This window comes from Carassius auratus, unplaced genomic scaffold (genome assembly GCF_003368295.1).
Source record: "Carassius auratus strain Wakin unplaced genomic scaffold, ASM336829v1 scaf_tig00214548, whole genome shotgun sequence".
Classification (NCBI taxonomy): Eukaryota; Metazoa; Chordata; class Actinopteri; order Cypriniformes; family Cyprinidae; genus Carassius; species Carassius auratus.
In genome coordinates this window covers 67,078-93,390 of record NW_020527703.1, presented here as the reverse complement: position 1 = coordinate 93,390, position 26,313 = coordinate 67,078, and the positions used below count along the sequence as shown (strand labels likewise).

General features: G+C 39.7%; 1 protein-coding gene across 1 annotated transcript in view; it reads left to right on the top strand.

Moving 5' to 3' along the window:
* The window catches only part of LOC113092292 (protein turtle homolog B-like), an 86,465-nt gene that overhangs the window by 37,925 nt on the left and 22,227 nt on the right, over window positions 1–26,313 (top strand). Inside the window, exons 5-12 of the mRNA XM_026257872.1 lie at window positions 2,130–2,247; window positions 10,682–10,823; window positions 12,727–12,872; window positions 15,946–16,088; window positions 17,091–17,231; window positions 17,338–17,454; window positions 17,547–17,697; window positions 19,418–19,529. Coding sequence (XP_026113657.1) covers window positions 2,130–2,247; window positions 10,682–10,823; window positions 12,727–12,872; window positions 15,946–16,088; window positions 17,091–17,231; window positions 17,338–17,454; window positions 17,547–17,697; window positions 19,418–19,529 — 1,070 coding nt within the window. The remainder of the gene's footprint in view (window positions 1–2,129; window positions 2,248–10,681; window positions 10,824–12,726; window positions 12,873–15,945; window positions 16,089–17,090; window positions 17,232–17,337; window positions 17,455–17,546; window positions 17,698–19,417; window positions 19,530–26,313) is intronic.

Sequence of the window (26,313 nt, the reverse complement as noted above, 5' to 3'; positions counted from 1 at the left end):
ATGTCAGCTGAGAAGAAAGTTATTTTGATGATAAATTACAAAGACGGACATTTTTTTCCCTTTGCAATAACAGGCACTGCTAAATCATGTATAGTAAGGATCAGCATCCCGCCCCTTACCTGCCCCTCTGCCACAAAACACACACTCTTGTACAGAGTAAATCAATTATTCAGATTATTCGAGCAGAAACACTCTCTCATAAACGTGGCCTTGTCCTGAAAAGATGACTGCGAAACCGAACCAGCAAGCTTGAAAAGAGCTTTAGAGTTCATAAAGACCCTATTAATGAATTACGACTTGCATGTTTTATATTATTTCAGAAGTCACAGAGCAGTCTGGCCTAGTATTTTACTAAAAACAAAAGAAAACATCAGAATAATATATGGACTGGGATAATTTGTTGCACAAAAGGCTTAGCTCATGATTAATGATTAGTTTATCCTCAAATAATTTTAAAATCTTTAAAGAAAATCTTTAAAATTAATCAATTATTTGTGTATTATTATTATTATTACTACTACTACTACATAATTAAATAGAGCTAATAAATAAATAACAAATGTAGATGCTTCCTCTGAATTGGATGCATCCCAGCTATTTAATAAAGTATTGGGGACAAAATTGGACATTACTTAAACTCTCCCCACTCTAAATGATGCTTTTGGATCCTAATTTCTAAAATGTTGAATAAAAACACTAAACCCCCCTCGGTCCACATGGCACAGCCTATGTATCCAAGAAAATCCAGAGCATAAACACAAGAACTACTTTGCAATTGATAAAATGCAAATAACCCTTGTGTGGGCACAGAAAGAGAGATGCATATTGATCTTGAAGTCTCTGTTGGGGTGGTCTGGTTTGTTTGATCTCTTCTATGCAGTCTCTGTCTCCGGTTCACAGCGATTTCACTGCAAAGCACTTGTGTTTATACTGTGTTTGAGACAATTTGTTTTGTCAAATTGAGAAGTGTTTTTTAAGCTTGTAAGAGTGGCCCCTGTCATGAGACATGTGTTAAATGTAAAGAAACATAGCTGTGGGTACTATGGCAGCAGGAAAAATGGATGTATTGTGGGATGCTGAGCATGGTTCCCCCATCACATCATTTCTACTGATCTATGTGTTCATATAAGAAAAAAGCTAAATCCGTCACAGAGATAAATTAGAAGTTGCTTAAGACTTAAGGCGCTACTGTTGACTTGAAGCAGATAGACTTTAAAAAACCCTCCTGAGCTGTTTAAAGAGCAAAAGGGAGATTTATATTGACTTATGAAAGATTGTTAAATCATGATTTATATATATATATTTTCAGAGAAACTCACTTTCCCTGAAACAAAGTCATTTTCTTGATCAGTATTTTTTTTTGTCTTGTTTTCCAGTATATGCACTGAATCAAAATAAATAAAAAAAAATAATAATAATTTAAACCCAAAAATGTAATTTTAAAAGGTGATTTATGTATTTTTTTTGAATGTGCTAATGCATAAAATACTGAAGCATAAAAATGTTTGCAGACATTTAGGAAACATGCAAAGTTGACACTTGTATCTCAGAAAAACAATGCTACAGCCAGTTATTCTACTTTGAAATGTGCGTTCTGTGTTGGAATGTCTGTTTTTGTTTTGGTTAGTGTGATTCAACCCACTGTCAATTTACCCAATAGTATTTTGACACCACGGGTTGCCAGTTGGTGGAAAACACAACGTATTGCAGCCATGAAAGCAACCCAACAAATTGGGTCAGAAATTGTGCATTTTACCCACCCTAAACAGCCTTGGCATGACCAGAGGCATAGAAACCAACTCTGAATCAACTTACAGTGTAAGGCTTGTCACACTCCATTTTCATTTACACTCATTCCTGTTGTGTGTTTTCAGTCTGGCAACTTGCATGGGCACTGAGTCAGAGGAGGAACAACGTTCTCCCATTTTTAATTTTATTTTGGACTGCTGTGCCCATTTTAACCTCTAGCAGTCAATATTATGTATATAGAAACACACAGTATATACACAAATATATACATACATACAGTGATGTGTGTGATTGCCGTCGCTTGTCATCATTTTCTTTATGTTAATGAGATTATTGAGAATATGTATCTCAGTAGGTGATGCTGTGACGTCTCTCCACAGGTGAGTGATGGCAGCCTGACGATTGTTTCCATCAGCCGTGAGGACAGGGGAGCGTACACATGCCGAGCGTACAGCGAGCAGGGAGAGGCCATCCATACCACACGCCTACTTGTCCAAGGTAGCCCCACATCTGACCTAAACTGTTTCCTCATGACACTATAGTTCGCTATGGATTGAATGACATCACCATCATGCCGTGCGGTGTGTCTGAACAGTCCTCTGTGTGTCTGTGTATGTGTGTACAGTCATGCTTGCAAAGCTGCATGCTGCATGGCACCCATGCTGGAGAGCTACAGAGATAATTGGACTCCATATGTTGGCTGTCTGGTACAGTATAAAGCAGTAATGGTTCCACTTGCAAGAGTTTTTCCACCATAGTGTTGCCAAAGAAGCTTTTTCCTGTTGGGTTCCCTATCTGTTCTGTCTGCTGCTTTTAGCATGCCATGTTAGCATTTAACCCAGTAACGCAATGGATTTATAACTTTCATTGTCTATTTGTAATGTTTTTTGTGTGTGCGTGTGTATTAAATGTAATTATCTATGAAGATTCGGGAGGAGCGCGTCAGATACTTAGCCTAATCATCACAGGTGGACCACAATCAAGTAATCAATCCCACAGTATAAATATCGCTGACTTACCTCTTTCCATTGACGGTTTATCAGCATGCTGGTTCGCCTCGTCAGTCACCTTATCACAGACCCAATTTTCGTACCAACGAAGAGTGCTACACAGGGGATTTATAAGACCTGCTGCTTTTGCCGGACCCGAGATCATTTCTACCCAGCCAAACACGGCCGTTGAGCAGCATTAAGCGTCATCGCGACAGCTGCTATCCTCGCCAAGCCACACATCGTGGCCAATAGACCGTGCAACTCCGAGCTTGCCTGCTCGATACACGATCGCGCCGCCCGAGACCGAGCTCTCGTCGAGCGCTGGATTGCAGCAGAAAGAATCCAACCACGGTTCAGCCTTTCACCACGGCGTTCCGGCCGAGTGGCAGTTTAAGGCCGCTTCCTCTAGCGGCGCGCAGACTAATACATTTCCAGGCGAAGACGCTAAAAAAAAAAAAAAAAAAAAAAAAAAAAACAGGTTCTTCTTTTCTTCATTGGATTTTTACGGCAGTTTGCATTCAAAGTGTTGCATCTAAAAGCAGTTTTGCGGCTAAAGTTTTGTTCCGTCTTCTTCTAGTAGTGTTTTACGGAGGTTTTGGCAAACCAACGTAAAGGTGCATTACCGCCACCCGCTGATCCGGGGTGTGGATTCCGCATAGATTTGGACTACAGATACACCGTTCCGTCGGATGATGATGCCACTTTTTAACCACGAAGCCAAAGGCATTAGGTTAGATTATTGTAATGCCTCGTTCTCAGGCATTCCAGCTAAATCGTTGAGCAAGCTTCAGTATACAAATTCTGCCGCACGCTTGTACTTCTCCTCGCGAACACATTACACCGGTTCTTTCACAATTACACGGGCTTCCCGTAAACATGAGAATTGATTTTAAAATTCTTATCTTAACATACTAGGCACTTCATGGGACTGCACCTGAGTATTTTTGTGAACTCATCAGTCCTGATATTCCATCACGCTCTCTTCGCTCTACTAACTCTTCACTTCACCAGCCATAATGTGAGCTAAAGACCATGGGGGAAAGAGCCTTTTCATATAAAGCCCCTACGCTATGGTATGTACTTCTTCTGCATGCACCTATGTTGGGCGATTTTTGTTGATTAAGTCACATTTATTCAAGACCGTCTGTCTTTAATGAATTATTGTATTGCTTTTGGCGTTTGTTCCTACAAATAAATGCATTATTATTATTATTATTATTATTGTTACATTCGCCTTACCGCGCACGTTTAAACCTCGCCGAAATGATACAGACATAAGTTCAAAAAAAAAAAAAAAAAAAAGTCTCTGGATAAAAGCGCCTGCTAAAGTAATTTAATAAAGCTTAATTTAATTTAAAAATTTTCATTTGCATGCAAGTCTTCTGGTAGGACCAAATCATTTAGGGACCTATTTTACCATTCACTGGCGTGATCACTCAAAATTAATCTAAAACGCATCTGCCCTCGTGTTTTGATGCAGGATAGCAAGCATGAGTAAAATTACCATCGCCTTTTAAGGACCGTAATACGGAAAACCGGAAAGTAAGTCTCTTTAGAAACCACTTGGAAGCAAATAGCACATAACTGCCGTTAACCCATTTGCTGCAAGCATCGCCAACGGCCCCAGTCTATGTTTCGTTTTCACAGCACGTTAAACATCACTCTCTTACTTGATCTGGATAAGCCGCGCATCAATTGAAGTCCAAAGACTTTGGCTTTTATATCTGACCAATATTTCGATAAAACATAATTCCAGTGATTAATTTTCCATCATGTCAGGAAAACTATTCCTATTCCTGAACGGTAAACGTCAAAGTGTTAGCTCGTGGACAAATGTTGATCATGGATCTAGTCAGAAAGAATCATGAACAGAAACATCTTTATTTTGGGTATATAATTTCTGCCTCCATGCCAAAAATGGGGGGTATCTTGTAAGGGGTTAACATTACTGCTATAATCATGTCTTTCGGTACAACGCCTTACAAGACTAAACATGCTCAATCGTTTCCAAAAGCCTCTGTTTCCACAGTCCATAATACAACGTGAAAACAGCGTTCCAAACGTATCCACTCGGGAGTCCGTCTAAAGAGCCCGGAGGCCAAATGAGAGGAAAGATGCTTTTCCAACAGGAACATAATAAGGTGGACAAGGCCTGAGGAATCGTCAAATCAGGCAACAAATTGCTAAGCTGGTAACACAGTAGGCTACCCATCCATTTTTAGCTTGCCCCATCAAATATTACTAACACTTTTTACTCTTCCCACAGCCAACATCTACAGCAGCCGAAGCAAGTAGCCTTTCATGTACCTCCTCACTGCCGCAGCAGTGTCTGCTCCCGCAGGGGCCTTTCCTGTACCTCCCCACCGCCGCTGCAGTGTCTGCTCCTGCAGGAGCCTTTCTTGTACCTCCCCACCGCCGCTGGAGTGTCTGCTCCCACAGGAGCCTTTCCGGTATCTCCCCACCGCCGCTGCAGTGTCTGCTCCCGTAGGAGCCTTTGCCGTATCTCCCCACTGCCGCTGCAGTGTCTGCTCCCGCAGGAGCCTTTTCCGTATCTCCCCACTGCCGCAGCAGTGTCTGCTCCCGCAGGAGCCTTTCCCGTATCTCCCCACTGCCGCAGCAGTGTCTGCTCCCGCAGGAGCCTTTCCCGTTCTCCCCACTGCCGCAGCAGTGTCTGCTCCCGCAGGAGCCCTTCCTATACCTCCTCACTGCCGCGCAGTGTCTGCTCCCGCAGGAGCCTTTCCTGTACCTCCACACTGCCGTAGCAGTGTCTGCTCCCGCAGGAGCCTTTCCCGTTCTCCCCACTGCTGTTGCAGCGTCTGCTCCCGCAGGAGCCTTTCCTACACTTAAATATATATATAAAAAAAAAAAAAACACACATCACCTCCGCCTAAAGGCATGCCATGCATCTGAGGTTGCGGTGATAGCATCATGTATCGACAATAGCCAAGACGATATTAGGCCCATTCTCCAACCAACGTTTTTTATAATAATCATTAGGCGGCCTACCTTAATTCGGCCTACCTTAATTAATCAAACCGCTCCGTTATCCCATCTCAGCACTGCATTTCCCGCTCGCCCGTGCCCTCAAAGGACGATGTGAGCCCGTAGGTTTAAAAAAAAAAAAAAAAAAAAAACATTGGACAAGCGAGATGATCGTAATGCCGACTACATGAACTAGCAGTATTTAAATATAGTATTTATACTTAATACCAGTGTATCAGTACTTCCGAAAGTATATATATATATTTTTTTTTGATTATGGGCGATTCCATAGGCTCTTTTCGTGCACCTGCATGGTCAAAATGGTAAATAGTAAGCTCAGACAGTATAAAGAATCTTTCTCTTACTCCACCCATGCACGATTACATCGTCGATATGTACCATCGATCTCACGTGCTGACAATGACCACATCGCCGATACATGGCACCCATTTGGGGTACACTGGCACAGGAAATCCTAATTTATTTTTGCACGCTTAATTTCGGATACTATGACTGCACCAAGATTTTTTCGGACTCATTATCGGAAGCAGCTCATTGGATGTGCTAAACAATTATCCAAGTAAGCCTCACAGCGTCTACCCTCGTAGACAAATAAATCATCCTTAGTATCGAACTCCCTGCCAGGCGCTGCAAGAGGGCTCCCGGTTGAACCAACCTTTGCCTTCTCCATTCAACTATTATAAATCATCCTTAGTATCAAACTCCCTGCCAGGCGCTGCAAGAGGGCTCCCGGTTGAACCAACCTTTGCCTTCTCCATTCAACTATCAGCAAAGCTTACTCGTTTGACAACGCAAATATTCAAATCCTGCCAGATGCTTTCCCACTTAATCAATCTTGGACTTTCCATCCAACCACCAGCGAAGCTTACCCGATTAAAAAAGCCAAAAAAAAAAAAAAAAAAAAAAAAGCGACATTTACCTATCGAACACCAATGAGTACATTGCAGCCCAAATAAATTTTCCCTTCGATGGCAAGATGTACCCATTCAATACCGCAAGTTACGCTTTCGCCGAACACTAACGGGCTCTTCGCAGATAAAACAATCTCAATTTTCCCTCCGATGGCTGGAGAGACTACCCATCTGGTGTCGCAAATTTTAATAAATATAATAAATGAAAATACAATAAATATAGAAAATAAATAAATAATAAATAAAAAGACACCGGATGCTGGCCATAGCCTCCCGACCAGATAACCTTACCTTTTTTCAATCCTATGGCCGGCAAGGCTTCTCTCTTCGATGCCAAGAGCTTGAGCTCCCATCGGATGCTGACGAGAGCCTCCCGGCCAGACAACCTCACCTTTTCCATTCTGCGGCCAACAAGGCTTACCCGTTCGTTGCCTGGAGCTCACACTCCCTTCGGACGTAGGTGAAAGCCCCCGGCTACCTGCTTTTCCATTTCTGTCTTTCGTACGGAGAAGTTTACCCGCCCAACGCATGGAGTTAAGGCTCCCATCTAACGTAGGCGAGAGCTTCCCGGCTAGACAACCTTACCTTTTCCGTCCTTTGGCCAGCGAGGCTTAACCGTTCTATCCGGGAGCTAAGCTCCTGTCGGACGAAGGTAAGAGCCTCCCGGCCGGACAACCTTTTCCGTCCTTCAGCCAGAGAGGTTTACCCGTTCGATTCCTGGAGCTAAGCTCCTATCGGACGTCGGTCCGAGCCTCCTGGCTAGACAACCTGACCTTTTCCACCCTTGGCCAGCGAGGCTTACCCGTCCGATGTGAGTGCTCCCATCGGACGCCGGCGACAGCCTCCTGGCCAGCCAACCACGACCCTACTGTGTGTTTCAGGTTACTAACCTACAAGCAAGCTGCTTAAATGCTGCAAGTACCTAACACACAATAAACTCTCCTTCCTTCCTATGGTCACCAAGGCTAAACCGTCTCTTGCCAGGAGTAGCAAACTCCCTTAAACGCCGACGACAGCCTAACGACCACGCAAACTTACCTTTTCCAACCTACGGCCTGCGAGGCTCACCCAGTTTGTCCCCGCCGGACGCTGGCAAGAGCCTCCTGGCCACCTATCGTTACCTTTTCTGTCCGCCATCCGGAGAGGCTTACCCGTTCGATGTGCGTGCTCCCTTCGGACGCCGGCGAGAGCCTCCCGGTTAGACAACCTTACCTTTTCCTTTTCTATGGTCAGCGAGGCTTACCCGTTCGATGTGTGTGCTCCCTTCGAACGTCGGCAACAGTCTCTCGGCCACACAACTTACCTTTCCATTTGACGGTAGGCGAGGCTTAACCGTCCGACGCCACGAGTCTCGTCCTCTCGCCAAATCCTGCAAAAAAAAAAAAAAAAAAAAAAAGCTACCCTCAGCTACTCTCACATCTTTTAACCCCGTCTGGCGAGGCTTACCCGTTCGATGTTCTGAGTTTGAGGCCCCATCGGATGCTGCGAGAGTCCTCCCAGTCGGGTTTTCCTTTCCAACCCTCCCCGTCCGCCGAGGCTTACCCGTCTGTCGCGTGCGCTCCCTTCAGACGTCTGGCGAGAGTCTCCCGGACGGGCCTATGCTTGCCAGCCGCAAGTGAATCTCATCCAGCCGATGCCGTGAGTCGGGATCTCCCTTCGGATGTTGCCAGAGTCCTCCTTGTCGGCTGGCCCAAAAGCCTTTTATCTGCCTAACCGAGAGGACCCAGACGTCCGTCATCCTGAGTCTCAATCTCCTGTCGGAGGCTTCATGGGCCCTCTCGGTCAGCGTTAGGCCCTTCACCCACTGAATAGCAGGGGCTATCAGCCAGTAGGGCCCGTACGCCGACACCGTGACCTATTCCGGTCGAGGCAACTCGGGTCCTCCCGGTCGGGCACCACAACCACGCCGCTCCTCCTCATCGGCCGGCAGGGCTCACCGATCCAACGCCAAAAAAAAAAAAACTCCAGTTGAGCATCGGCCCGAGCCCTACCGACCGGGCGCCAACAACCACGTAGTTCACTAGCTGCAGCTGGTAGGGCCTACTCTCTCAACGCCCAAGTCGCTCCCTCCGGAGTACGTAGGCCCTTCCAGCCTGCCAACGAGATAACTTCTCAAAAACCAAATCAGCCCCCGCCAGTACTCTGCTTTTTGGGGGGCATTCTTTAAACTGGCGGCTGTCCTCCTGTACATTTGCCTTTTTGGGGGGTACTCTAGCTTCGGGCAATTCCCGAGCTCGGAGCCCTTCCCCGGACAGCACGCCAAATACGCATACCATACCTCAGCTAATTATATGTAAGCGTGAACTAGTGAAATGTAATTATCTATGAAGATTCGGGAGGAGCGCGTCAGATACTTAGCCTAATCATCACAGGTGGACCACAATCAAGTAATCAATCCCACAGTATAAATATCGCTGACTTACCTCTTTCCATTGACGGTTTATCAGCATCCCTCCTCCACCCCATCTCCTCACTTCAAGTTCACTTTACAATATACGGGGAAGGGGGGGTACTCTAGCTTCGGGCAATTCCCGAGCTCGGAGCCCTTCCCCGGACAGCACGCCAAATACGCATACCATACCTCAGCTAATTATATGTAAGCGTGAACTAGTGAATAATAAATAAAAAAAATTAGTGGCTGTGGCCCACCCATAATCATAAAAATTATTTACTTTACTTTTTAAGATTTTTATACAAATATAAGAGCTGTCAAAAGATTACAATTTCAGTGGCAGATTTCGGCAACAGTGTTCTTTATTCACCTTATTCACACTTCTAGACAACAATAAAGCACTCCTTCCTATTTTTGTCCCATCAAATGTCAGTCAAACCAGAATCAAAATCAATGCAGTCATAAAATGACATTCCAATTTTTTCTAAAACTGCTTCTTTTACATTTATTTTTCACCCACTGTACTGAATGGTTTAAAACTGAATCACTGTAATACCTTCCATTTAATTGTTATATCTATAATGCTAAATGATATCCTGTATAATAGCACAATCAATAATGATTTGGTATTGGTGAAGGTGTGCTTTAGTATTGAAACCTGTTTCTGCCATAGTTGGGTAAAGAAATTAAATCCTGTAATTCCTGATAATGAGAAACTTTCTTATTATAATGACTTAACAACTGTGGACCAGACCAAGAAGGTATTCAGGAAATGTCTGTACTGGTCTAGGCTACTTTATCACACATTTAAAGATGTCAAGTGGTCAAACAATAAAATTTATACATAAAATTCAGTTGAGAAGTATCAAAAATAAATGAATGCAAAACTGAGTGTAAGAATTGCCATTTTAGTATCATATAGATCTTCACTAAACAAAAAAATAAATCTGTTAGTTGAAACAAAAATCAACAGCTGAGACATAAAAGAGGCAAGTTGCAGAAACATTGCTTTGTAGACACGTTGGCGGTCTAGCGGGTTTGTTTTTGAAGTGTTATGTGTGTGTGCTGTCGAGCAGGACGGAGAGCATCTGTAGAGTCCGTGCCTGCACGGGGAGCTCTCTGCAGGCTTTCTCCACAGAAGAGCCCTCTCTTTACACTGGCACTGCCAACTGAAACCATGCCCACAGTGGGCGGTAGAGTGAGATCTGTGGGTAGGCCTTTGCAGATTGTCACACTGGGTAGAAATCTTATCATCTTGGCCAATGATATTCAAATGATAGCTGATCCAAATATGTACAGTACAGCTGAGCGGAACCTACATTATTAACCTCATTTAAATCTCTATTAACTCATTCTGTATGATATCATTCGGTATTCAGAATGTAAACTACTGAAATATTGATGAATCCAATATTATATGATTCACTCCACAGTCAACTGACATTGTCTAAGAGCTGTTGAATACAAATGACAGCATGCAAATATCTATTATTAGAAACTTTTACATGAAATCTTTCTCCGGTTCTATTGTTTTTAACTTTGAAGGGGACTTGAAGATTGCTATATGCTCCAATAGGATGTGACACATCCTGATATGTAATGCTGATTTATTATGTGTCTCTTTTCTATTTCAGGACCCCCATTTATTGTTTCACCACCAGAGAACATAACCGTAAACATATCCCAGGACGCATTCTTCACTTGTCAGGCTGAGGCATATCCTGGCAACCTAACGTACACCTGGTTCTGGGAGGAAGATAATGTCTACTTCAAGAAGTAAAGTTATGATCGGGTTCATTACTGTACCATACCCCCACTGTCGTGTGTCCATGTGGAGTTTGTCACAGTCCATGTATTTTCATCATCATCATTGAGGCATCAGTGAGTTTTAGGGACTATGGCCATTGTGAAACTGTTTTAGGCTTTGGTTAAACCGTTTGTAAACCTTTGTGTTGTGACATTTTCATAGTAAACGAAATGTTATCATAGGTGCACAAAATCAACTAAATACCACCACTGTACACTACTGTTCAGTAGTTTGGCGTCAGTTAGATTTGGTGTTTTTTTTACAGATAATTTGTATAGATTTTTTTATAGATATTTTAAAAAATAAAAAATAAAAGTAAATGCTGTTCTTTTTAAAGATTTCTGGAAAAAAAAATCTCGCAATTCTGACTTTTGTCAATTCTAAGTTTATATGTCTTTTTGTTTTTGCCACACTCTTTTTTTTTTCTTCTCAGAATTTGTTTTTTTTTTTTTTTTTTTTTTTTTTTAAATCAGGGCTGAATTTATTTGATAATTTGATTATTTTGTGGTGTTCATCCATTGATAAACAGATGCATTTTTTTATTTAAATTTATTTTTTAAAAGTTATCAGTCAAAAATAGATTAATTTAGTGCCAAGTGTGAGCCCCTTACAACTGAAATCATAGGGGGGGAATTTTAAGCAGAAAAAAAGTGTTACAATCAAAGTTCACTGTGACAGTTTGTTATGTGTTTCTCACTTGTGTTTGCATTACGTGCATGTGTCAGTCACGCCTCAGATGGTCTCATTTGCGTCTCACTTTCCCTGTGAACACCTTCATGAGCGTTCTGACGAACTGAAATACTTTGAGGCCTTCTGAGTGACTAATTGGGAATGTTTTACACAGAAAGCAACACCTCATATGAAGACCAACTGATTTCATTTGACTTAACCAATAGCATGTTTCTAAGGTTACAGCAGGATAGTCTTGTAAACATAGAGACACATAGTACACATAGCGCTTGTGTCATCATACGCTCCGCTAGCACTGATTAGAAGTGGTGCACTGAGCCATCCAAGACACCCTCCTGGGTGGCCTCTCACTCTATAGAAAAAGGTTATTATGGTTTTTCTTTTCTAACAGAGGCTCTGTGCAGCAGGACAGGTGGAAGCACAGGCAAGAATAGAAGCCACACAAGCATTATGTCCACTGGAGCGTTTTTTCTTTTTTGTCCTCTGACATCTGTCCCGGACAGCCCATCTGTTCTTGTTGAAAGAGTAGACTGTAATTCATGAAGCTTTGAATTGTGCTTTATTATCTTATTTTAAATACATAGGGATAGTTTAAAAAAATCATTATTTACAAACTATGTTGTTCCAGTAAGTGGAAAATAAAAAAAATACTGTACACTACTGTTCAAAGGTTTGGGGTCGGTAAGATTATTTTTAATGTATTAGATCTCTCTTAGGCTCACCAGGGTTGTGTTTATTTAGGTTACTTTTCTGTTTTAATTTCTTCCCCCCTGTGATGACAAGCTGAATGTTCAGCAGCCATTACTCAGTCACAATATATTTCAGAAACTATTATAATATGCTAATTTGGTGCATCAATATCAATTTTGAAAACATTTTTTTCGGGATATATTATTATTTACAACAGAACAGCATTTATTTGAAATATAAATCTTTTATAACATTATAAATGTCTTCACTATCATTTTGATCAATTTAATGTGTCCTTGCTGAATAAAAGTAATAATTTATTTTACAAAATCTTACCGTCCCCAAGTTTTTGAACGGTAGTGTATGTATAAGCTAAGAGCTTTGTGGGAATAACGTCTTGTAAGTAGTGTAAACTGTGTTATTCGTTACTACTGATGCTAATTCAACTTTCCCTTTTGATTCTTCTTTGTCAATCTTTCTTTCTCTCTCCAGTGATCTAAAGCGCAGAGTGAGTATTCTGATCGACGGTTCACTCATCATCTCCCAGGTGAAACCTGAGGATGCTGGGAAATATACCTGCAGCCCGAGTAACAGCCTTGGGCGCCCACCTTCTGCATCAGCGTACCTGATAGTGCATTGTGAGTCAGTCTACTGATACACAACTAGATCTTAGAAACACTACATCTTTGTTTTTCATCTGAAAACATTTTTCCTTTTCTGGTGCCCCTACAAATTCAGATGCTGAACTACAACTGCAGTATGTAGGCGAGAAACCACCAGAATACAATCGATTTGGTATTTTTACTTCTTGTCAATATATCCCGCTGAACATACAGTGGGTTCAAAAATCTGAAAAACTTCTGTTTTGTTGAATGTGATCATCATGTATGTATGTTATCCAGCATGATTTTAGAATGACCCAAACCATATTGCGCTTCTAAAACTAAGAACATCTGACGTTTGTAAACAATTTCACAAATTTGCATACAGTACATTTGATTAGTGACCTTGTAGTCATAATGCCATAAATGTTCTTCCAATTTGTTGATTTTAAGACTTCCTGGTGTAGGTCATTTATACTAAATGATGATGTCCTGTATTACTTATGATACAATGACAGCCATTCACTGTAACAAATCCTTTTTAGATGAAGCAGTGATTCCCAATTTCCTATTGTATTCCGTTATGTCATACATGACATAATAGAGGAATTCTCCTTGATCCTAAATCTATGACAGTGGTCTAACTCTCCTTCAGCACATTATGCCTTTTCATCTTGGGGCAAATCATTTTTACGTTTACATGTATGCTGAATAACGGTGGTATATAACAGATTTACTTGCAGAGTGATCTTTTGTAATTGATGAAAGGGTTACTTTAGTCTCCTGTCATATTCCATCTCAATACATGGGCACGAGGGTGTATTAGCTTCAAATGCCACTGTTGGGCAGGCTGATACTTTCTATTTGCAACCGAGAGATTGGAATGGCCTTCCGTCCCCGGAGTGTGAAACAGAATTGAAACAGTGACCTTGAGTCAGTAAGCTAGCAGATCACTCAGTCACGGCTCACGTCCTCCACACAGACAGACGGATGCAAAGAACACGGGTTTCTAGACATTGTAGAAAAAAAACATGTTGCATTTGCAGTAAATAGCGATGGGAATGAACGCTGCAGAAGTGGCTGTGGTATCCAAGGCAACAGACATTTCAGATTCCCTCTCTGGGAGGAAGCCTGTGTCGGACCAGCTTGGCACGGTTGAAGTGGCGGAAAGGGATTACATCATAGCAGAAAGCCCAGACTGCAGGAATTTTCACCTGTCCTCTGAAACAGTGTTATCCGCTGGCACATAGCCTGGCCGCCCATGTGTGTAGCGAGCAGAGGCACAGGGAAAGTGTATTTGACAGTAAGTGAGAAAAAAGGAGGGGGGAATTTAAAGGGATGACATCATCCTGTGTGGAAGCCCTCTTCTCTGCAGTGACATCACCTGCAGACTCCGGCAGGCTGTTAGCATGGGCGATGGCGGCCCCGTTGGACGTCTGCCGGCATTGCAGGTCTACTCCATGCATTAAGACTGCCTAGATTTTTTTCTTTCCTCCTCCTCTTCCTTTTCTTTGCCTTAGCATTCCTGTCCTCCATCCTCACGACTCCCTTCTGTTCTTTTCTCAACTCTACACTTCTTTCTGGTCCACTCCACACACCATCCCGTCCCTCAGCTCCACACAGGGTCTAAAAATAGACCCTGGCACTTTGCTAAGCGATAAGATGGAGCGGTGGATTTCTTCAAAGTGTTCGTTTCGGAGCACCGCTCCCTCTCGTTCTCCAGCATGCTGCGGTTGGCTGGAGTCTTCACTAATAAGAGACTGTGGTTTATGAGTCACATGCAACTGAATCTCTTTTTACAGTATTATTGATACACTTTGCTTTAGATGTTGTCTATGCATTATAAAGAATATAAATAATGCTGTTGTTCATGCTTTTTTGCTCAAATTAATTAATAGTGGCTTTCCACAAAATGTATTGTTTTTTTCCCTTCATGGCCTGTGATATCGCACAGTTCTGTACATGCAGTTGATTGACCAAATAATATGTTATTCATGGTGTTTATTTGTTATATTTATGTATTATTTTTTCATTCAGAAGTTTGGGGTTGGTTATGAGCTTATGCTCAATAAGACTGCATTTATTTGATCAAAAGTACAGTTAAAAGTAATATTATAAAATATTATTAACAAATAAAATAACTGTTTACTTTCATGTATTTTAAATGTCATTTAATCCTGTGATTGCAAAGCTTAATGTTCTTATGATCTTTCAGAAATCATTGTAATATGCTGATTTGGGGATTAAGTAACAGTTGTGCAGCATAATATTTTTGTGGACAATTTGAAAAAATCTCTGGAGGAAAAAAAGTGAATTCAAAAGAACTTCATTTATTTTATATAGTTTTTTTAAATAACATAAATGTCAGAATGTCTGAAAAAAAAATGACAGTTTTGATTAGTGCAATGCATCCTTATTAATTATTATTATTATTGTTGTTGTCATTATTAAATCTTACTGACCTTAAACTTTTAAATGATGAGACAACTTAAGACTCCGTTCTACAGTAAAATAAATATTGTAGTCACTAAATATTTGCATAGTTATCTCTCAAAATTGAAATTGTTTTATACAATTAGAAATGCCATTATTGTGCCTTGGAAGCCAATTAATTTTCCTTGGGAAATGCTTTCTTACTCTAAACACTCCCTGTTTAGTCAATTGAAAAGGTAAACCAAATTTAGTGACAAACATTTCATAGGGATTTGGGATCTTTTTTGTGGCTCTCTCAATTAAAATCAGCCCACAACACCATCGAGTTATGCATGGGCAAACACATCTCACATTTTCTGTAAAAAACATATTTTAAACACAACATATAAAAAACATAACATACCAGTCTCAGTGTGAGCTAGTTCAGACCTTTCTGCCTCATTTCACACTCTCATTTTAGGTACGTAAGAGCGAAAAGTTCTTTATTAGTGTATTTCTCCAACCGTAGTTGATTTATTCAGAGGATCTGTGTTAATGTTCCAGACTAATGGCTCAGAGAGACATCCAGTTCAAACTCCTCTCATCTGTCACAGTTTAACAATGTCTAATTTTATAACATCTCTTTATAACAGCGCTTATGCTGTATTCAATGTTTTTATCTCGTTATATCCTGTAGACCCTGCCCGTGTTGTAAACATGCCGCCCGTTATTTACGTGGCTATCGGACTGCCGGGGTTCATCCGCTGCCCGGTGGATGCCAACCCGCCTGTCACTTCAGTGAAGTGGAAAAAAGACGGCCTGCCTCTGCGGATAGAGAAGGTGAGTCCAGCAGGACAGTGATCTCAGTGTTTTCACAGATGCTGTCATGTGGGCCTCAGCGCTCTCTCTCTCTCTCTCTTTCTCTCTCTCTCAGCTGTGTGTGATGGGTTTCATTCACATTTCACATTGATCTCAAAGTCTCACACAGACAAAGATCACTGGCTCCACTTCATATGCTATAAAGCAAAACGTAGAATGACTGACCTTAGTGAAGAAACAGGATATCACTTTCATTCTCAAACCCTGTTCTTCCTCAGTACAGTTGGCTTTTGAGGATAGTGGCCATGTAGCTGAAAATGTGCAGGCTTGTCATGTTACATCTAAAGTGCTCTGAGAGCAAATTCGCTCCACTGACTTCGCTGAATGCAATAGTTGTATGGCTTGTCAGGGGTATAGCAACCATTATAACAAGAAAAAAAAAATCCTCAATGGTTTGACCGTGTCAAAAACAGCTCTGTTCACAGTGACCCGTTTTGGTGCATGTCTTTATAAAAAGTGCTAATGAGCACATGGAAGAGGAAAGGGGATTTGCAAATAATCATAAGAAATATAAAGTGAAGGCCTTACTACTTCTGGAGGTGCAGCTGGATCACAAACAGTGGGTACTGATCCATCCTTGAGTTTGAACTTTTTAGCAAAACCTGCCTTGAATTGTCTCTCTTTCAGAAAGCAGTCTGGAGTAAAATGATTTGCGCAGGCATAAACTAATTTAGGTATATTCGATGGTACATTACCATCAAAAACAAAACAAATTCAGTGTGTCTACAGTGGCTCTGATTTCAGGAGAAAATGAAATTTTTAGTGCATGTTTTTATGATTTTTATCTTTCTTCTTCAACGGAAGAGAGAGGCGGGGTTAGCAGAGCACATCAGCATTTAAAGAGACATGCACAAAAAACGGGTCGCTGTGAACAGAGCTATTTTTGTTGCAGAATGGTAGATTTTGAGATATGGGAAACAATTTTGCTGATTGTATGTGTGCTGATGTTTCTCTCTGTTGCAGTACCCTGGCTGGAGCCAAATGGAAGATGGAAGTATTCGAGTGTCTGAGGTGACAGAGGACTCTCTCGGCACCTACACCTGTGTGCCTTACAATAGCCTCGGTACAATGGGACAGTCCCCTCCCGCCCCTCTGGTGCTAAAGGTAAAAAATTTTACTTGTAGGTTTTATTTGAGTTAACGTTTCTTTATTTACCTTTTTATTATATCATTTATCTGCATCAGTATAATGTGTTGTTTGCAATGGATAGGACCCACCCAAATTTCTGGTGGTTCCTGGAGGGGAGTACAGGCAGGAGGCTGGTCGAGAGCTGGTCATCCCCTGTGAGGCAGAAGGAGACCCATTCCCCAACATTACATGGAGAAAGGTAAGCCACATCCATAAGGATCCTTAAGTAGGATCATGTATCATTGAATGAACTGAAGTATTTGCTAGAAATGTTTTCTTTTATTGGAGAAGGTAGGGAAGCCCAGCAGAAGCAAGCACAATGTCCTACCACGAGGCAGATTACAGTTCAAATCTCTCAGCAAGGAGGACCATGGGGAGTGGGAGTGTGTCGCCTCCAATGTCGCCACGAGCATCACTGCCAGCACGCACCTCCTAGTAATCGGTATGAGGTGTTGAGACAAATAGAGTAACCCCATGACGCGCAAACACGACTTGCGATAAAGTGATTTTTCCATATAGTGATGAGTTTTGATCAAATTAGATCAACAAGCGTTAAAGGTGTTATTTTCCTTAAAGGTGCACAAAGATTTTAGTTTATATTTTGCAGGACACCATTGGTCTTTGACTCTGGATTCCCACAGTCATTGAATTTTTTTTTTTATCATGGAAATTTTGATATTGAATATATATATATATATATATATATATATATATATATATATATATATATATATATATATATATATATATATATAATGTTTTTTTTTTTTTTTTTTTTTTTTTTTTTTTTAGTTCTGCTCTGATGTAAAATACTTTTTGGCTAATGATTATTTCTGATTTCTATTTTTTCATATTAGTATTAGTATTTTGAATTACCTGTTATTTCTATATGTTAAGTTTGTTGTAATTTTAGCATAAGTTTTAGTTATTTTGTTATGTACTTTTGTTATTTTTTCAAAAAAAAAGTTTTCTTTTCTATTTCTATTTTTTTTTTTTTTTTTTACTTATTTTTTTCAGTTTCAAGGTAGCATTTCCACTTTAATTTTTTTTAGTTCTAGTTTTTCATGTAGTATTTTATAAATACTAAGATTTTATTTCAGCTTTATTTAAGTTATGGTAATTTTATTATTTCATTTGAATAGTTTTAGTTTTAGCAGTAACTCCTGTTCACTTTCACTAAAACTTTGTTGAGCAAATGATTCTATAAGGACTTTTGTTTCAGTGAGCTGGTCTAACAGGTCCACAAATAAGTCTAAATGACTCCTTTCCAAATTATCTAAATAATAATAAAATAATAATAATAATAATCCTTATCTAGAAATAGTATATCAAAAATTTTGAAAAAAATGAAACATGTTTTCTGAGAAGGTTAGTTGGTATCTCGGTAATCACCTTCATTATATTAATGTAGCTCATTCTAGGACATTGATATGACTGGTGTCTTCATTTCATGTAAAGCACATCACATTAATAGCACTTGTCAAAAGTATACACTTGGTGTAAAGATTACTTGGTATTGCTATTAAGCTATGCAGTATCTTACTTTGAAGTATATGTGCATGCAGACTTAAACTCTTCTAATAGAATATATTCTACATAGAATATATCTTATAAATTCAATAGAGGAAAGTAGTGCAATTTCTGACGCCCTCATTTTCTTTATCTATTAGTGGTTATAGTGCAGCTGTAGATCAACACTGCTAGCTCAGTCCTTATATTGCTGCCCACTGTTTTGGCATGTCCAGATGTCCAGTGTGCTATAGGGCATGTTTGGATTTATGTGGCTGCAGTGAAACTGTCAGCTAAAGAAACTCTGTTGGGACGCTGGTTAGTAGCTAAGCAGCAGCTGCTAGGTTAAACTGTTAGCTATTCAGTGAGTTCCTTTCAAAAAGCTCTCTGAACAAAAGGATTTTCCTCAAAAGCATCCCCACTGGCTAACGGTTAGCTGTAGAAAAAAAGATAAAGAATAAATGATGCACACAGAGTCTGTTTGTTTGTGTTAGCCCAAGTGTTTGTGTTAAGACAAGTGATCTAATGGCTCTGACCGAGGGCTTTTTACAGACATACAGACACAGAAAAATAAAATATGTGACCTTGCTTTAGATTTTGTGTACAAGTGTGTGTTTATATCGAGTGTGACACGAGTTGTCCTCCTCCCACAGGCACAAGCCCACACCCCCCCGCCAAAGTCCATGTTTCGGTCTCGACGACCTCGGCCAACGTCTCTTGGGAGCCCGCTTACGACGGCGGCTTTGAGCAGACATTCTCAGTCTGGTACGGCCATGTGTGAGTCATCCCAGCATGCTTTGCTTTCTGCTTCTTTTCCTAACTGTTGACCTGAGCTCCGCTGCTGCTGTGAGGCTGCTACATCTGGGGGCACTGGGTGCAATGGGGCAAAACCTTTCCCCCTAGGGGTGAGATGACCAGCAGGGCCCTCTGATCATGAGTCGGACATGCTGTTCAAATTAATGTCAGTGCAGCTAAAATGTTAAGAGTTGTAAGAGTTATAATTATGGGTATAATATGGCATGGCATATAATTAATTTCTAGTTTTATGTAACATTTTTCAAACTCTTCATACTGGAAGTCTTGAACAAAGATAGTCATCCATGAGTAATCTAGATTCACTCTTTTCTTTATTGAGTTTTCTTGTTCTACGAGCAGTTAGTTAGCATGTTGGCCATGTTAATCAGACTCATAATGATAGAACTGGAATGGCATGATACGGCAGTAAAATCCCTCCACAGAGTCGTTATGAGTCGAGCTGCATGCAAAGTACCTTATTAAGTTGACGAGACAATGTTGGTGTCGTGTGCAGTTCGACTGCTTTTTAAACACTTCAGCACACTAAAAATAATTCACTTATTTCAGTTAGTTGCCAAGGGAACATTCTTCTGCCAAGAAGGTCTTTTTCAAAAGAAATGTACGTTTTTGTGCATGAGTGTAGGTAAACGATGACCAAATTTTCAATTCAAAGACAATATAAATGTCTGGGTAATATTTATTTTGAGTTTAACAGTACATGTTTAGAAGTAGAAGTACACAGTACATCTTTGTCTCAACCCCAGTTTTTTTTCCAAAACATTTTTTTATTGGTAAAATAAAACAATCTTGTGAAGTGGATTGAAACGGTCATTTTATTACATTTGCTAGATATTTACATTTACATTTAACAGACTTGTTTATCCAAAGGGATAATTAATAATTATTGTGTATCATGATTTTTGTCACTTTTTTGTTATAATTTGGATTCATTGCAGAAATGATAATATTGCACATAGTGTTAATCATAATATAGAAAACATCAAGTGTAATTTTCTAAACAATGTTAAGTCCAGTAGAACTTCTCAGATGTGATCTTCCAGTTTGTACATACAGTACAGTTTTGTACAGTACAGTGTAGAGCCCGGAGGATTCTGATGATTCTTATGCATGAAAAGTATTTATTAAAGTAAAGATTTTGTCTTGTGCCTTCGCGCAGTTCAGTGATATTTCACAGTTTTGATATTTTAACCATACGCAGAGAACCAAGTATATTGCAAGTAATTACTGTATCATAATTTGATTTTGATTTTAAAGAGGTGCCTCCGAGGTATTTTTCATAATGACTTGATCCATAATGGCAAACTCTCGCTTCTGGCTTAATCATGCCTCTCTTCATCTCTCTGCTGCCCATGCCAGCGCTTCTGCATCCCTGTGATTCTGTTCCCTGTGTGGCGCTGTCCTCTTCGATATTCACCCGCAATATCAGCATTCTATAGCTTTCTGTGCTCCTTCCCCTATAGAATGATACATGCTTCGCTATAACCGTTGTTTGTTTGCTTTGGTGGGTACGAGCAAGAACATCTCAAACGTTTGACTTTAAATCTCCTTCAAAAACTGTCTTTTTTAGTGATATTTGGTACTTGCTCATTTTAGAACATAATTCTGCAGTGTCACACCAGGTGACAGATGGCAGCAGTGTTTCATGGGAATGTAGCATGAACAGGTTTAGCATGTCGCAAGCCCTGGAGACAGATTTCACTCCTTTTTGAGCTATAAATAGTAATGAAATTTAGTTTGAGAGTTTAGAGACATGCATGACTGTTATATGGAGGAGAAATGGAGGACAGTTTAAGGATTATATGGCCTGGGAAGTGGGAAGAGAAGTGTGTATAGTTTTATATACTATGTATTTTCAACACATCTTTTGTTGTGTTATGACTTCCATTTCCACAGCATGAAGGAAAGATATTACGAATTTATGAATGAACTGGTCATTTTAAAATCTTCCCGGTCTACTGACCTTTGTTTTGTCATCCACTTCAAACATTACAATGCTTATGATAACTTTCATTAACTCTACAGAACTTGTTCTAAGGTTCTAAAGATGGCTGCACACATGTTACTCTGATGGTCTTTATATGTATACACTATGCTTCAAAAGTTTGGGGGTCTGTAAGTTTTTATTTTATTTTATATTTTTTAAGAAGTCTCTTATATGCTCACCGAGAATGCATTTGCTTAATTAAATATACAGTAAAACAGGAACAAAAAATAATAGTACAATTTAAAGTAACTGTATATTTGAATATATTTTAAAATATGATTTAAAATATGATTTATCCCTGACATGGCGAAGCTGAATTTTCAGCATCTGTTACTGTTTCACGAGATCCTTCAGAAATCATTCTAAAATGCTGAGTTTGTGTTAAAGGGGGGGTGAAATGCTCGTTTTCACTCAATATCCTGTTAATCTTGAGTACATATAGAGTAGTACTGCATCCTTCATAAATCCAAAAAGTCTTTAGTTTTATTATATTCATAAGAGAAAGATAGTCTGTACCGATTTTTCCCGGAAAAACACGACTGGCTGGAGGCGTGACGTGTGGGCGGAGCTAAAGAATCACGAGCGCGAATAGGCTTTTGCGTTGAGAGCGTTTGGAAGCTGTGACATTACCGTGAGGGAAAACCCATCATTCAAAACAAACCATGGCTTTCAGTCAGATTCAGCCGTTTATTTATGATCCAGAATCAGATCCCGAGGCTGAAACTGAACGAGAGCAGCAGCAACGACTCGCTCCAAGCGGGGCTCGAACACGGGTCTCCGGCATGGGAGGCGGACACACTAACAAGGAGGCAGAGATATCTGAAGCAGTTTTACTCACTGCCTGCGGTTCCAACACACGATCGTGACCCTTTTTCGTTGGGATTGCATCATCCTTAAGAAGTAAACGATACGCAAATCCGTCGTCAAACTGGGCCTTGTAAAACAAGCATCTTCGAAATGCAGGGAACAAACAAAAACACTTGCACAACTCCGTTGATTCTCTGTAAAAATAAACTCCATCCACTGGTCCCTTAAAGGGGGGGTGAAATGCTATTTCATGCATACTGAGTTTTTTACACTGTTAAAGAGTTGGATTCCCATGCTAAACATGGACAAAGTTTAAAAAATTAAGTTGTATGTTTGAAGGAGTATTTCTGTTCCAAAAATACTCCTTCCGGTTTGTCACAAGTTTCGGAAAGTTTTTTTCGAGTATGGCTCTGTGTGACGTTAGATGGAGCGGAATTTCCTTATATGGGTCCTGAGGGCACGTTCGCCAGAAGAGCGCGCGCTCCCGTATAGCACAGCACTGAGAGGCTGAGCACAGATAATCACTGATCAGAGCGAGAGCGTCGCGAAATGTCACAAAAGGAGTGTGTTTTTGGTTGTCAGGGCAAGACGACCCTGCACAGATTACCAAAAAAAAAACAGCATTAAGTGGATGAAGTTTATTTTTACAGAGCATCAACGGAGTTGTGCAAGTGTTTGTGTTTGTTCCCTGCATTTCTAAAATGCTTGTTTTACAAACAAAGCCCAGTTTGACGAGGGATCTGCGTATCGTTTATTTCTTAAGGATGATGCAATCCCAACGAAAAAGGGTCACGATTGTGTGTTGGAACCACAGGCGGTGAGCAAAACTGCTTAAAATATCTCTGCTTCCTTGTTAGTGCGTCCGGCTACCATCGGAGACCCGGGTTCGAGCCCCGCTCGACCGAGTCCTTGCTGCTACTGCTCTTGTTCAGTTTCAGCCTTCACAGCTGTCACAGCTTCCAAACGCTGTCAACGCAACTGGCGCTCGTGATTCTTTAGCTCCGCCCACACGTCACGCCTCCAGGCGCTCGTGTTTTTCCGGGAAAAATCGGTACAGACTATCTTTCTTTTATGAATATAATAAAACTAAATACTTTTTGGAGTTATGAAGGATGCAGTACTACTCTATAGGTACTCAAGATTAACATGATATTGAGTGAAAACAAGCATTTCACCCCCCCTTTAATGCAGTTTTTTTTTTTTTTTCGGTAATCTGAGCAGGGTTGTCTTGCCCTGGCAACCAAAAACACACTTCTTTTATGACTTTTCGCGACGCTCTCGCTCTGATCAGTGAATCGCTCTGATCAGTGAATCGCTCTGATCAGTGAATGTCTCTGCTCTGCTATACGGGAGCGTGCGCTCTTCCGGCAGAAGTGCCTCAGGACCCATATAAGGAAATTCCGCTCCTTCTAACGTCACACAGAGCCATACTCGGAAAAAAAACTTTCCGAAACTTGTGACAAACCGGAAGGATTATTTTGGGAACAAAAATACTCCTTCAAACGTACAACTTAATTTTTGAAACTTTGTCCATGTTTAGCATGGGAATCCAACTCTTTAACAGTGTAAAAAACTCAGTATGCATGAAATAGCATTTCACCCCCCCTTTAAGAAACATTTGTTATTCTTATCAGTTGAAAACAGTTTGTGTGCTGCTTAATATTTTGTACATATTTTTATCAGGATTATTTGATGAAAGGAAAGTTAAAAAGAACAGCTTGTAAGAATGTAAGTCTTTACTCTCATGTTTAATGCATCCTTGCGGAATAAACATATTAATTTAATTTTATGAAGAAAAAAAAAAGCTTACCGACCCCAAACTTTTGAACAGTAGAGATTAAATGTATGTATGTTAAGTCAGCAATATGCAGCTACATTGTGGCTAAAGCAAAGGCACCCAATTTATGATTTTCTACTTGAATCTGATTTATTATTAAAGTCTTAAGGCTTTTTAATCATTCTGGGTCTGTATATACAAGTACTTGTAGTCATTTATTTATTTATATATATTTTTGCAATAGACATTGCAACTCTAACTGAAAGAATCGTGGCATATATTAATATATGTATATATTTTTTTATTGTTGTTTTCCATCTTCTTCATGCTAAGGATGAATAGGATGCAATTATAAAAAAAATAAAAATAAAAATAAAAGTTGCTTTAGATTGAAAAACACTGATGTGAATTCTCACCCGAAAGTTCAGAGTCTGTACTGAGTATTAACTGAGTCCTTCCACACATCCAAAAGCCAAAGAAGAATAGAAGCCCCATGGAGGATGAAAGCATGTTAATCCTCACCCAAGGGCCAGACTTTCCTCACTGTTATGCTTCCGACTTCTTAGATCATCCTTATCCTCTGGCCTGATGTGTCCACCACAGGTGCCCATGCGATCGGAGGCCTGTGCCAAGAGCTGACTAAAGGTGTCATTTGAAGCATTGGGCAGTGTGACTCATGCTTTAAAGGTTGTGTGTGAATGGCCTTTAAAGGTGACCCACGTGAGATTAAACAACAGCTTCCATCAGCCTTGTTGACGCAGATAGTTGGCGTGTTCCTGCTACTTCCTGTGCATTGCAGGAGAGGTGCTGAGCGACCGCTGAGATGCTGTGAATAACACACATCTCAAGAGCCTGTGAACTATGCTATAAGGGCATGAAGGAAGTGATCAATTATACCTCAATGGAATATTATGACTCACCAATAGGATCGGGGTGAATGACGTAAGCACTCAATTCCTTACTGTTTTCTTTTTGAAAGTCATCAATATTCCTAACACAGTGAAATTTCAACATCTAAAATGATGCCTTGTGTTTAGCACAGCATTCTGTGAGAGAAATTACATTTTGAACTTTCTTGACCAACTTCTTGCTTCTTGCATTAGAACGATATAATTTTATATATATATATATATATATATATATATATATATATATATATATATATATATATATATATATATATTTCAGTTGTTCATTTATAACATTAGAAATATAGAATGAATTTTCACACCAAAAAATTATTTTGATATATTTTATATTTTTATATTTTATATATATTATTACATACAATATTGCAATATTTTTATGTGAAAATTATTTATATATAATTAATGTTATATATATATATATATATATATATATATATATATATATATATATATATATATATATATATATATATATATATAATAAACATTTCACATTTTTTAAGTATTCAAAATAATTTTTTGGTGTGAAAATTAATTCTATATTTTTAATGTTATAAATTAGAAGAGAGAGAGAGAGAGAACTAGAAGTTTTTTAATGTAATATTATTTATTATTATTATTATTATTACTGCTATTATTATATAGTTTTTTTATATTAGACTTATTATTTCTATATTAATATTTTTTAACATTAAAACTTTTATGATGGATTGTCCTATTTTAAGACGGAATATATATAATAAATATATTATATTTGAATATATAATAATTTCAGTGTGAATTTAGTCAGGACGTCCCGTGGGAGCCATTCCATGCATGCCAAGGGCAGCAGTTTATCAGAATGAAGCAAGCTGACTGTAGGTGCACTTTGAGAATGCAAAACTACTTGCAATGGATATGTGCAACAGGACATGATGTCACACTCTAAGGCAAACAATACATTACCAACATAAAAAAAAATAATAATAATTTCTCCACAGCATTGTAGCCATTCTGACTGTTTTCTAACGGAGATGTATTGTCCATAAGACTCCTTTAAAGCCATATATTAAAAAAGGGCTGTAGGGCATACAAGTCACACTGAAGATCTATGAGGATATTTTTGTAAAGATCAGCTGTCAAAATGCAATTGCATTCTTCGGAATTTCCACTGGGAAACCGTGAGACAGTTTTGTGTTATTGGATATCACTGAGCACTCACACTGAGCCAAACAAGCTGTCTTTTTGCGTCTAGCT